The 13,517-nt window shown below is 43.1% G+C and overlaps 1 protein-coding gene across 1 annotated transcript in view; it reads right to left on the bottom strand.

Annotated features, from left to right (window-relative positions):
• Positions 1-13,517, bottom strand: part of LOC126456339 (sialin-like) — a 136,775-nt gene that overhangs the window by 36,571 nt on the left and 86,687 nt on the right. The window contains exon 7 of the mRNA XM_050092092.1: positions 1,301-1,433. Within this exon, the coding sequence (XP_049948049.1) occupies positions 1,301-1,433 (133 nt within the window). The remainder of the gene's footprint in view (positions 1-1,300; positions 1,434-13,517) is intronic.

The following is a 13,517-nucleotide window of genomic DNA, read 5'->3' as shown; positions in this document are numbered from 1 at the left end:
CACAATTAGCTGTCCCATTGCGCTCATTCAAACAAATCTTACCGACTAAAAAACATGACAGATATGCGTTATTGTTTACATACTACGAGGGCTGTTCGGAAAGTAAGGTCCGATCGGTCACGAAACGGAAACCACCGCGAAAATCAAAAATGTTTTATTTGTAACAGTTTGCTACACTTTCCAGCTACTTCTATACACAGCGGATCCGACTTAGACATTTGCCGCAGCGTTGTACCAATTTTCCAATATCCTCGTCGCAGAAGGCAACCGCCTGTGCTTTCCACAATTCTCTACACTGGTTTGCAACTCGTTGTCTGTGCCAAAATGTCGTCTTCATAGCCAGCGGCTCATGTGAGCGGAGTTGAAACTGAGGGGAGCCAACTACGGGCTTCATGGTGGGTGATTAAAGACTTTCCATCGAAAACGCTGCAGGGGCGTCTTCATTGCCCCTGCAGAGTGCGGTCGAGAATTTTCACTTATGTTATGTGGGTTGCATGAATTCAGGCGAAATCATTCACCAGGCACTCATACTTGCCGGAGACACTATTTTCTAGAAATCTTTATGTGCTCACTGTGCCGTCAGAACTGAAAAAAGCGACGTGACGCGATAGACAGGTATGCTAGAGACATTGCCCAACGCATCTCTGCAAAGCTTCATCGGATTTTTACTGTATTTTCCATTTCATGCCCGATCAGACCTTATTTTCCGAATACCCTCATATAAAATATACATAATGATGAGTTACATAGCCACTATCATACATTTAAATAAATGTGAGCAGGATGTGTAGATATGTGATTTAATTTAAAACAAATCATATGAAAAGTTACTGAACATAAGACTTTGTCTGTCATATATCTTTGTGGAACTATGTCACGCCAAAAATTATAGCACGTACAGATTTGGACAGAAACGTAAGTTACTGGAGATGATGGAATTTTCGTTTTACACAACGTGTTTTATAAAATATTTTCGCCAGCAGGAAAAGTCGGTAAGTTTAATAATGGTTTAAATGGCTCTGGGCACTATGGGACTTAACATCTGAGGTCATCAGTCCCCTAGAACTTAGAACTACTGAAACATAACTAACCTCAGGACATCACACACATCCATGCCCGAGGCAGGAACCTAGCCTGCGACCGCAACGGTCGCGAGGTTCCAGACTGAAGCGCCTAGAACCGCTCGACCACACTGGTCGGCAGTAGGTAAGTATAGCGTTGTAACAGCTGTCTTCATATGAAAAGGTCGTCATACACACATTTGAAAATTTGACTCCATACAGACTACATAAATGTTTACTTATTCCATTGAAGAGCCGGTAGCACGTGAGATGTGAGAGAATGCCTTTGGCTCGCAACGTCTGCGACAACCATCCAAATACAACGCCACTGATCCAGGAAAACAGATACGTCAGCGATGAGATGAGTCCGCTCTGAAACATAGAGGTAACATTTCTTAGTGGGTGATGTGAGCTGAACCTGCATATGGAGAACTGTATGCATTAAAAAGACAGTGACGTCAGTTTGAAAGCATATTCGCACACAAATTTCACCGAGCGAGGTGGCGCAGTGGTTAGCACACTGGACTCGCATTCGGAAGGATGACGGTTCAAACCCGCCTCCGGCCACCTTGATTCAGGTTCTCCGTGATTTCCCTAAATCGCTTCAGGCAAATGCCGGGATGGTTCCTTTGAAAGGGCACGACCGACTTTCTCCCTCATCATTTCCTAACCCGATGGGACAGATGACCTTGGTCTTTGGGTCCTTCCCCAAATCAACCAAACACATAAATTTCCTAGTGGACGATGCAGACTGAAGCTACAAGCGGGAAATTACATGTATTTAAAAGACAGTGCCGTCAGTTTTCAAACCATATTCACATGCACATAGACGCTTATTGAATCTAAACGTGCAATGGCATTTTTCGAATCGTTCCCATAGTTTAAAATAATGCTAGAAGTATATGTTATGTGAGTAGGTATATTAACACACCTCGAAGCATAAATGTCTCCAGAAATGGTTTTTCTATTCAACTGTCAATGAGATATTGATAACTAGTTTCGAGATACTCCCGAACTTAGTTGAGAATGCTTTGTATTGTTCTATTCTGCAAAATAAAATCACTGAGTGTGATGAGTTTCTGCTCTGATCCAAGGTCATATCACTTTAAATACTTTCGCATATTTAATAAGGAAAGGTGACCTTGTAAGCTATCAGAAAGCAGAAAATGTAAGGTTGCAATGATTGCTGTGGGATCGTAGAAACGTAACATGTATAAGCTGCTATCGGTTGTGAGCATTAATCATATAGAAAGGAGCGTACAACAAAGTACTGGACTGTTGTCGTTTGTAGAGCACTCTCTGCACTCCACAAGTACAGAGATTTCGAATTTCCAGAACGAAATTTTGCCGCGGAGTGTGCGTAGGTTTTGAAACTTCCTGGCAAATTAGAACTGTGTGCCGGACCGAGACTCGAACCCGGGACCTTTGCCTTTCGCTGGCAAGTGCTCCACCAACTGAACTACCCATCCTCACAATTTTACTTCCGCCAGTCGTGAATCGTGCGTGAGTAGCTCAGTTGGTAGAGCACTTGCCCGCGAAAGGCAAACGTCCCGAGTTCGAGTCTCGGTCCGGCACACAGTTCTAATCTGCCAGGAAGTTTCAATTTCGAATTTGATCTGGAAGGCTTCCTAGTAGTCACCTGATTAGGTTGTAGTGAATCCAATCCACAGGACCAAGAATGGTTGCAATTGTTAATTTATAAGGGTAGATTCTGAGTTCCTTATGTTTGCAGTCTACCTGATTCAGAAACTGTGTAGCATTCCCGACTGGTACCTTGTTGCTTGTCCCTAATGAGGAAAGTTTCGTCATCTTTCTCTTCTTTTGATAGAGGTCATATTTAGCCCGTTGTTTCCATTTTCCTGAAACATTTTGTTACATATTTCTTTTGCGCAGTCTGCTTCGTTTCCTTCTTCCGCAGCTCAGTTCCTGTTTTTCGATTTTCTTTTCTACCTCTCCTGAAGTCTTACAGTGTGGTCAAAAAGTCGCATGACCGTTGCTACAATCGACGTTGTTGGTCGACGTTGCGAACGATCTTTGCGTAGTTGGAATTCTGCACTGGTCTATTTAATACAAGTCACGCAATTCTAACAACACTACGCACCATGCCCCTCCTAACTGCCATTAGAGCATTACTCAGCTGGGAACGTCTAGACTATTACGTGGAAATACAGGAGTTTTACGAAGTTTTAAGAAGCCATGGTATTATCCTATACCTAGAAAACCAACTGAAAAGTCTTAGCATATTTCTGATATTCTATATTCGGAAGCCACTGAATCCCCATGACTTCGACGACAAATAGTAGCCGACTTTTATTGTCCATTACAACATTTCTTTTCATTTCACGATATTTGCACAAGTTTCATCAAAGCTTATTTCGGATCGTCCATCACCAAAACTAAAAGCGTTTCTATAATTTCGACAGGCAAATGGTGGCAGGTTAAAATTGATGCTTTCCATGCCGAATCCCTTGAGCACATCACTCAATGTAGCGTGATCTGAAAACATGCGATATTTGATGTTATTGACTTGCTGTTGTGGATAACCCAAATGCTTTTTTTCTGTCTTCTCTAGGTATGGGTAGTTATTTCTCTCCTGATGTCAGAAATTTCTAAGTGTATGAAATAAAATAATTTAAGGTATTCATGACCGGAAGTTCCCAATTGGAGAAGTTCTGCCGCCTAGAAACAAGTCTTTTCAGTTGACGCCACACTGGGCGGCGTGCGTGTCGATGGTTATAAAATGATGATGAGGGCAACACCACACCCAGTCAACAAATAGAGGAGATCTCCGACCCTAGCGGGAAGCGAACCCGGGCATGGCAGTTAGACGCGCAGATCTCTCAACTAACGAGGCGAACTTCCTAAGTATACATTGATGAATTAACGATTCGTACTTCGAAAGTGAAATTACAGCTTTTTTTCAGACGTACTCGTATACTAATGCATATATATTCTTAAAACTTACTTTCAATATTGCGCAGACATACGGTAATTTTTTCGCAATAAGCCCATCATTTTCCAGGCATCAGGCGAGGCGGGCAATCAAATTTTGTGTTTCATGTCACACGTCCCTGGGCCTAACCCCCTTGACTAGTGGTACACAGCAGCATTTACCCTCTGTTCTCCTTCAGATTGTTGAAAAGGAAGAAATTGGTGCTGAACTTGTGGTTCGAAAGAGCATAACAAACGTTATAGAGAAAACAGACCGTTCGACCGTGCAGTTTGTAGACTGGGATGTTGTGCAATAAACACCCTATTTCACAACCGTTTACTCCTCTGATTCTAAATGGTTCAGAACGAATTTCTCAAGCTGTCTGTCGGCGTTTATATATTGAATTACAGCAAGCAAAACGATGAGTCAAATCCTTTGACGTTCACATAAGAACATCGTTATGACTTTTCTAACAGACTTCCTCTAGTGTGTGAATCCTAGTTGACACCGCTGCAATGATTTCCTATTTGATTCCGTTAGCAGCGGGTCACGCAGTTTCTTTTTTTCCCGCAACAGTAACCATGAAGTCTTTGAGTAGCTTGAACGTAATTCACTAATGTGCTAACCAGTTAACATTTTCAGTAACCACAGTGTTTCATAAATAGATTCTTCTAAAATGCCTCACAGCTGTATAAAAGGTAATGACAATTACCAGTTTGCGTAGCATGTAGACACTACCTTCTTTAAGTTTTTACTACGATACTTCATATGAAGAGATGTCAGGATCATATCTCTATCCTTTTTACGAATAGATGTGTTTTTCTAGTTAGTAGCCTTACGCTTGAGTGTGACGTTGACAAATCTGGAACAAGGAATGTTAGCCACTTCAAGGGAATATAGTCCATGAACAGACTGAATAAACCATAAAATTAATACCAAAATGCAAATTCAGTATTTAAAATTATTGTTTTAGTTATTAGAAACCCCGTCCAAACATGTCTCGTAAGGCCCAACGGTACCGACCGACCGCCGTGTCATCCTCTGCCTTTAGATGTCACTGGATGCGGATATGGAGGGGCGTGTGGTCAGCACGCCGCTCTCCCAGCCGTTGTCACTTTTAGTGACCAGAGCCGCTACTTCTCAATTGGCTTCACAAGGGCTGAGTGCACCACGCTCGCCTACAGCACCCGGCAGACCGGGACTGTGACCCATCCAAGTGCTTGACAAGCCCAACAGCGCTTAACCTAGGTGATATGACTGGAACTGGTGTTACCTCTGCAGCAAGACCTTTGGCTTCAGTTATTAGAGAAAGATACTAAAGATTACCGGTTGAAGCTCAAATTTCATTCCAGAACACTAGTGTACTGAGAAGAACATTATACATCAGTAGGAAGGCAGTGAAAAATCTGGACCATTTTCCAAAGGATTGGAAAAGGGCACAGGTCATCCCCGTTTTCAAGAAGGGACGTCGAGCAGATGTGCAGAACTATAGACCTATATCTCTAACGTCGATCAGTTGTAGAATTTTGGAACACGTATTAAGTTCGAGTATAATGACTTTTCTGGAGGCTAGAAACCTACTCTGTAGGAATCAGCATGGGTTTCGAAAAAGACGGTCGTGTGAAACCCAACTCGCGCTATTCGTTCACGAGACTCAGAGGGCCATAGACACGGGTTCACAGGTAGATGCCGGTTTCTTGACTTCCGCAAGGCGTTCGATACAGTTTCCCACAGTCGTTTAATGAACAAAGTAAGAGCATATGGACAATCAGACCAATTGTGTGATTGGATTGAAGAGTTCCTAGATAACAGAACGCAGCATGTCATTCTCAATGGAGAGAAGTCTTCCGAAGTAAGAGTGATTTCAGGTGTGACGCAGGGGAGTGTCATAGGACCGTTGCTATTCACAATATACATAAATGACCTTGTGGATGAAATCGGAAGTTCGCTGAGGCTTTTGGCAGATGATGCTGTGGTGTCTCGAGAGGTTGTAACAATGGAAAATTGTACTGAAATGCAGGAGGATCTGCAGCGAATTGACGCATGGTGCTGGGAATGGCAATTGAATCTCAATGTAGACAAGTGTAATGTGCTGCGAATACAAAGAAAGATAGATCCCTTATCATTTAGCTACAAAATAGCGGGTCAGAAACTGGAAGCAGTTAATTCCATAAATTATCAGGGAGTACGCATTAGGAGTGATTTAAAATGGAATGATCATAAACAGGAAATTCCAAGTTCACCTAAAAGGTCAAGTAAGCAAGGTATACAATTTAAATGACGGACTACCACAAGGATCAGTATTGGCCCCCCCTACTTTTCAATTTATATGTCGCTGACTTGCCAGAAACGGAAGCAAGAACATTTATCTATGCCGATGACATAGCCTTGGTGACGCAGGCTAACGATTTTACAACTTCAGAAATGACTCTCACTCAGGATCTGCGAATTCTAGATGAATTTTTTAATGGATGGCGACTCAAAGTAAACAGAAATAAAACTGAATCCTCCACCTTCCATCTGAGTAATAGGCATGCTCGCTATAAACCGCAAATTTCCTTTAGAAATCAGTTTCTGTTATATAACCCATTCCCAAAATATCTCGGTGTGACCTTGGATCGTTCGCTAACGTATAGAAAACACCTAACTGAAACAGCTTTAAAAATGAGAACCAGAAACAATGTATTACACAAACTCTCCGGAACAAGCTGGGGAGCTAAGGCATCAGTACTCAAAACAACTGCCCTCTCACTTGTATACTCTGTTGGGGAATATTGCAGCCCAGTATGGCTAAACAGCGCCCATACAGCCATGGTAGACACGCAGCTGAATGTAGCCATGAGAAGCGTATCCGGGACAATAAAATTCACACCCACAGAATGGCTACCTGTTCTGTCTTATATTGCACCACCGAAGTTACGACGTCAAGCAGCGTTGAAAAGGGAACGGGAGAAATGCTCCAAGAATCCCGAGTTACCGCTACACCAGGACTGCCACTCAAAGGCAACGTCTTAAGTCCAGGAAACCCTCCTGGAGACTTGGAAAAAGGCTTACTTCTGAAGGATTCCAACCAGAAACAGCATGGCGGGAAGAATGGTACGCAGCCAATCCCGATTCTGCAGGTCTCATTGCTGATCCTACACGAGTCCCTCCTGGATTCCACTTACCTAGGAGGTCGTGAGCCACCCTAAATCGCGTACGCACCAACCACGGAAGATGCCAGGACTTGAAGCATAAGTGAGGAATCGCTGAAAGTGCCAAGTGTGACTGCGGACACCAACGACAAACAATATACCACATAGTCACAGAGTGTCCCCTACGGAAAAATGCTGGAACTCTGACCAGCATACATGAGGTCTCTGAGGAAGCAATCTCCTGCCTGGATACTTTAGATATTAACCTGTAGTTTTTATTACAACTTCAAGCTCTGTTTGTCAATATTACTGTTTATAAAAACCACATTTTTCTTTTACATGTAACTCATCCTAGTGTTTTTATCCATATGTATATTATTGATTTATCGATCTAATCTAAGACTTTTATTACCATAAATGAATGTAATCTATTTTATTTGTAGTATATGCATATTGTGTTACCAGTAACATCATTGCTGTTCAATTCAAGTAATGTATCCTTGATGCCAAACGAAATAATAATAATAATAATAATAATAATAATAATCATATAAATTTGATCGTCGGTAAAGCAGATGCCAGACTGAGATTCATTGGAAGAATCCTAAGGAAATGCAATCCGAAAACAAAGGAAGTAGGTTACAGTACGCTTGTTCGCCCACTGCTTGAATACTGCTCAGCAGTGTGGGATCCGTACCAGTTAGGGTTGATAGAAGAGATAGAGAAGATCCAACGGAGAGCAGCGCGCTTCGTTACAAGATCATTTAGTAATCGCGAAAGCGTTACAGAGATGATAGATAAACTCCAGTGGAAGACTCTGCAGGAGAGACGCTCAGTAGCTCGGTACGGGCTTTTGTTGAAGTTTCGAGAACATACCTTCACCGAGGAGTCAAGCAGTATATTGCTCCCCCCTACGTATATCTCGCGAAGAGACCATGAGGATAAAATCAGAGAGATTAGAGCCCACACAGAGGCATACCGACAATCCTTTCCACGAACAATACGAGCTGTTTCAAATGGCTCTGAGCACTATAGGACTTAACATCTATGGTCATCAGTCCCCTAGAACTTAGAACTACTTAAACCTAACTAACCTAAGGACAGCACACAACACCCAGTCATCACGAGGCAGAGAAAATCCCTGACCCCGCCGGGAATCGAAATACGAGCTGGAATAGAAGGGAGAACCGATAGAGGTACTCAAGGTACCCTCCGCCACACACCGTCAGGTGGCTTGCGGAGTATGGATGTAGATGTAGATGTAGATGAATAACACATGAGAAGAACTTCACCACTTGTCTAAATACAGGGCAATGATATCATGAGTCAGACCCTCGTTCTCAGTGATGTAATAAATTTTACCAGTGACATCATCTTTATCAGTAACATCATCAAGTCATTCTGCATTTTTCCTTTCCCTCTCGTCTCCAATCAATCGACATTCAAAATAGCAGAACTAACCTAATTGCGCTAATGGAAAATTACCAAGATGGCCAAACTATCCCAGTTGGGATTTGCAGCACCTTCCCTCTCCAACCACTCACAGCCTAATATTAAAATCAAACAGTCAACCAAAATCCAAAATGGTGAATCTACAATAGAGGTTATAGCAGAAAATTAAAAAAAATCCAAGATGGTGGAACCATTTGATTGATGAAATAGCATACTGGAACGTTGTACCACACAATCACATAGTTAAGAAACGAAGGTTGCCATGCTCTCAAGGCCAGGCAAACATTATAGCGACTTCTAGGTGGGGTGCAAATTTTATCTTCCAGTAGAAAATGTCTGTCATCTTATAGAGACAGTGCTAAGCTGGCAAAAAAGTAATAGTTGATACAGCTCCATATAGTGACGACAATTACCCTGGGTAAGATTATGTAGACATCTTAGCTTGGCCTCCCTTACATCACTTAGCATGTCCTAAATAATTTTGACTGTTTCCGACAAGTCACATGATCACATTACAGCAATGTTGTGGGTGACTGCCATTAACACCCCTCCCTCCCCCCCCTCCCCCTCCCAGATACAATTGAGGATGGGGTCAATTGAGAAGGTGAATGTCGTTATCCTCCGGATAACTAAATCACGACTAGGCTAAATATCAGATGCTAGGAGATTGCGGCAATAAGCATCCACAGATGTTTGCAAGTCTCATTATGATGCTGACTAAGCAATCTAAATCTGGCAAACTGAAATTTTTTACAACAGACAAAAGCAAGTAGAGACTTAACGAAATCAAGATTTGTGCCCACAGCGCATTCGGTATCAGCTACTGAGGGAAAACTGTGTTCCTTCGATTGCATCTAAAGTGAAGCGCCAAAGAAACTGGTATAGGCATGTGTATTTCAAATACAGAAATATGTAAACAGGCAGAATACGGCGCTGCGGTCGGCAACACTTACATAAGACAACAAGTGTCTGGGGCTGTTGATAGATGGGTTACTGCTGCTAAACTGGCAGGTTATCAATATTAAGTGAGTTTGAACGTGGTGTTATAGTCGGCACACAAGCGATGGGACACAGCATCTCCGAGGTAGCGACGAAGTGGGGATTTTCCGTACGACCATTTAACGAGTGTATAGTGAATATCAGGAATATGGTAAAACTTCAAATCTCCGACATCGCTGCGGCCGAAAAAGATCCTGCAAGAACGGGACCGACAACGACTGAAGAGAATCGTTCACCGTGACAGAAGTGCAACCCTTCCGCAAATTGTTGCAGATTTCAGTGCTGGGCCATCAACAAGTGTCAACGTGCGAACTGTTCAACGAAACATCATCGATATGGGCTTCCGGAGCCGAAGGCTCACTCGTGTACCCTTGATGACTGCACGCCACAAAACATTACGTCTCGCCTGAGACCGCCAATACCAGCATTGGACTGTTGATGACTGGAAACATGTTGTCTGGTCGGACGAGTCTCGTTTCAAATTGTATCGACCGGATGGACGTGTACGGGTATGGAGAGAACCTCATGAATCCATGGACCCTGCATGTCAGCAGGGGACTGTTCAAGCTGGTAGAGGATCTGTAACGGTGTGGGGCGTGTGCAGTTGGAGTGATATGGGACCCCTGATACGTCTGGATACGACTCTGACAGATGACACTTACGTAAGCATCCTGTCTGGCCACCTGTATTCGTTCATTTCCATTGTGCGTTCCGACGGACTTGGGCAATTCCAGCAGGACAATTCGACACTCCACACGTCCAGAATTGCTACTGAGTGGCTCCAGGAACACTCTTCCGAGATTAAATACTTCCGCTGGCCACCCAACTCCCCAGACATGAACATTATTGAGCATACCTGGGATGTCTTGCAACTCGCTGTACAGAAGAAATCTCCATCCCCTCTTACGGATTTATGGACTTCTCTGCAGCATTCGTGCTGTCAGTTCCTTCCAGCACTACTTCAGACATTAATTGAGTCCATACCACGTCGTGTTGCGGCACTTCTGCGAGCTGGCAAGGGCCCTACACGATATTAGGCAGGTTACCATTTTCCTTGGCTCTTCAGTGTATAATACGTACTGTAAGACAAAAAAAGAAACACCACGAGGGAATTACCCGGATGGGACGGAAATCGGTAGATGTAATTTACACGTATAGACAAACAAATAATTATAGTTTCAGAAAAATTCGATGATTTGTTCAGGTTAAAGAGGTTCTCTAAATGAGCAGGTCAGTAATTTATTGGTCCACCTCTGGCGCTTACGCAAGCAGTTATTCGGCTTGGCACTGATTGATAGGGTTGTTGGATGTCTCGTGCGGGAATTCATGCCAAATTTTGTATCCAATTGACGCGTTACATTGTGAAAATCCCGAGATAGTCCGACGGCATTGCCCACAATGTTCCAAACGTTCTTAATTTGGTGGGAGACGGGGGGGGGGGGGGGGTAGATCCAGCGGCGTTGCTGGCCTAGGTAGGATTTGGTAAGCACAAAGAGAGGGAGTAGAAACTCTCGCTGTATGCGGATGGGCATTAACTTGCTGAAATGTAGGCCTAGGATGACTTGCCATGACGCGTACCAAAACGTAATGTAGAATATTGTCGACGTGCCATTGTGCTGTATAGTTGCCGCGGATGACAACCAAAGGGGCCCTGCTATGAAATAAACTGGCTTCCCATACTATCAGTCCTGGTTATCGAGCCGATGGCGGGCTGTCCAGGACATCTCCAGATACGTCTTTGCTGGTCATCTGTGCTCAGTACGAAGTAGGACTCAGCACTGAAGACAACTCTACTCCAGTCAACATGAATCCAGGCCGAATACATATCTGGAGACGCCACAGACAGCGGTGGTATACCAATCTGACTGTCGCCCGCCATACGGCCCGACGACCAGGAATGGTGATCTGGCGTACCACTTCTTTTCATAGCAGGGCTCCTTTAGTTGTCTTCCACGGCTCCCTTACAGCACAGTGGGTACACCGACGATATTCTACGACCTGTTTTGTTGCCCTTCATGGCAAGCCATCCTGGGCTTATATTTCAGCAAGATAATGTCCTCCCGCACACAGCGAGAGTTTCTCCTGCTTGCTTTCGTGCTTGCCAAACGCTGCCTCCTCCAGCAAGGTTGCCAGAACTCTCCCTAATTGAGAACGTTTGAAGCATTAGGGGCAGGCCCTCCAGCCATCTCTGGATTTTACGATATAACGTGCCAATTGGGCAGAATTTGGCAAGATATACCTCAGGAGGACATCCAATAGCTCTATCAATCCGTGTCATACGAAATAAGTGCTTGCATAAGGGAAAGAGGTGGAGCAACACATTACTGACTCGCTCAATTTGTGAACGTCTTCCTCTTGAATAAACCATCAATTTTTCAGAAACTATAATTATTTGTTGGTCTGTGCATAGGACTTAACATCTGAGGTTATCAGTCCCCTAGACATAGAACTACTTAAACCTAACTAACCTAAGGACATCACACACATCCATGCCCGAGTCAGGATTCGAACCTGCGACCGTAGCAGCCGCGTGGTTCCTGACTGAAGCGCCTAGAATTGATCGGCCACAGCGGCCGGCTCCATCCTTGGTGTGTCGTTGTCTTGGAGTGTATTATAATGTTGTTAGCACATTACACAGAGACAGATAAAATTTACTGAGGCGTATAAATCAGCGAGAATGTTTACTGATTAGGATGATGAGACAGATGTGGATGTATCGTACATCATTCTCTTTCGATGTTATGTGCACACAGGTGAAATTTAAAGAGACAATACAGTTTTTTTTACAAATGATCTGTATATTCTGACCCATTCTGTTTTTTTTTTCAACAATGACCCAGTCCGTTTTTTAAATGGCAGTCTATTCCATTTTCTAAATGGACTTTGTGTTCCCACTTGTTTCTTTTTTAAAATGGTAACCAGTTTGGCTATTTTTTAAATGGCAATCCGTTCCATTTCTTTAAACTGTCTGTGTGTTTCGGCCATTCTAGCGACCAGTTCCTTTTCCTTAAATGGTTAACTGTTTTATTTTTTTTAAAATGGTCATTCATTTCATTTTTCCTAAACAGTGGCCCATTCCATTTATTTTTGGCGACAATCTGTTTTGTTTTCTTAAGCGGCCTGTGTGTTCTGCCTCGTTACGTTTTATTATTGGTGATCTAATCCGGTATGTTTCTACTCGTTCCATTCTGATTCATTCCGTTCCAATCCGTTCTGATCCGACCCACTTCTTAAATAGACTATGTGAATGACGCCATTCTATTTTTCATAACTTGTTTTACATCATCCATTACTCGTGAGCAGTGATTACTTGAAATCGGTTCAGTTGTTGATTCACCACTGCTGTCCCGGCGGAGGTTCGAGTCCTCCTTCGGGCATGGGTGTGTGTGTTTGTCCTTAGGATAATTTAGGTTAAATAGTGTGTAAGCTTAGTGACTGATGGCCTTAGCAGTTAAGTCCCATAAGATTTCACACACAATTCACACCACTGCTGTCAACATGCCTCTCATATCCATTCGACAAAAGATTACCTTTAAAAGTCAAACGTTGAAATCTCGAAGAAATGTCTGCAGGAAATTGGCATTGCTGCAAAAAAGGCAATTCGAAGCTGACTCTGTACTTTAAAATGTATTTAGTCCTATTACTGAACCGCTATAGATATTGGGACAGCAGTTCCAAAAGTAGATGGACGAAGACGAAAATAATGAAGCCAAAGAAAATAATGTATTTATGAGAGCAGATGGTCGAGATTTTGGAAGTGAAGAAGAACAAGAAGAGTACAGTGTGGACGATGCCGATGGAGATGAAGGAAAGTGACGAAAGGGAGGGGGTAAACTTGCAACATCATTTTTTGTGATACAGTGTACGGCATCGGATTTGAACCTATACCAAAAGTGTGGATGATTGGTAATTCACTGGTCGATATTGATGGAGATGATT

Source organism: Schistocerca serialis, chromosome 2, assembly GCF_023864345.2.
Source record: "Schistocerca serialis cubense isolate TAMUIC-IGC-003099 chromosome 2, iqSchSeri2.2, whole genome shotgun sequence".
Taxonomy (NCBI): Eukaryota; Metazoa; Arthropoda; class Insecta; order Orthoptera; family Acrididae; genus Schistocerca; species Schistocerca serialis.
Note: the sequence above shows the minus strand (reverse complement) of the source record. Positions and strands in the feature narration are given on the sequence as shown.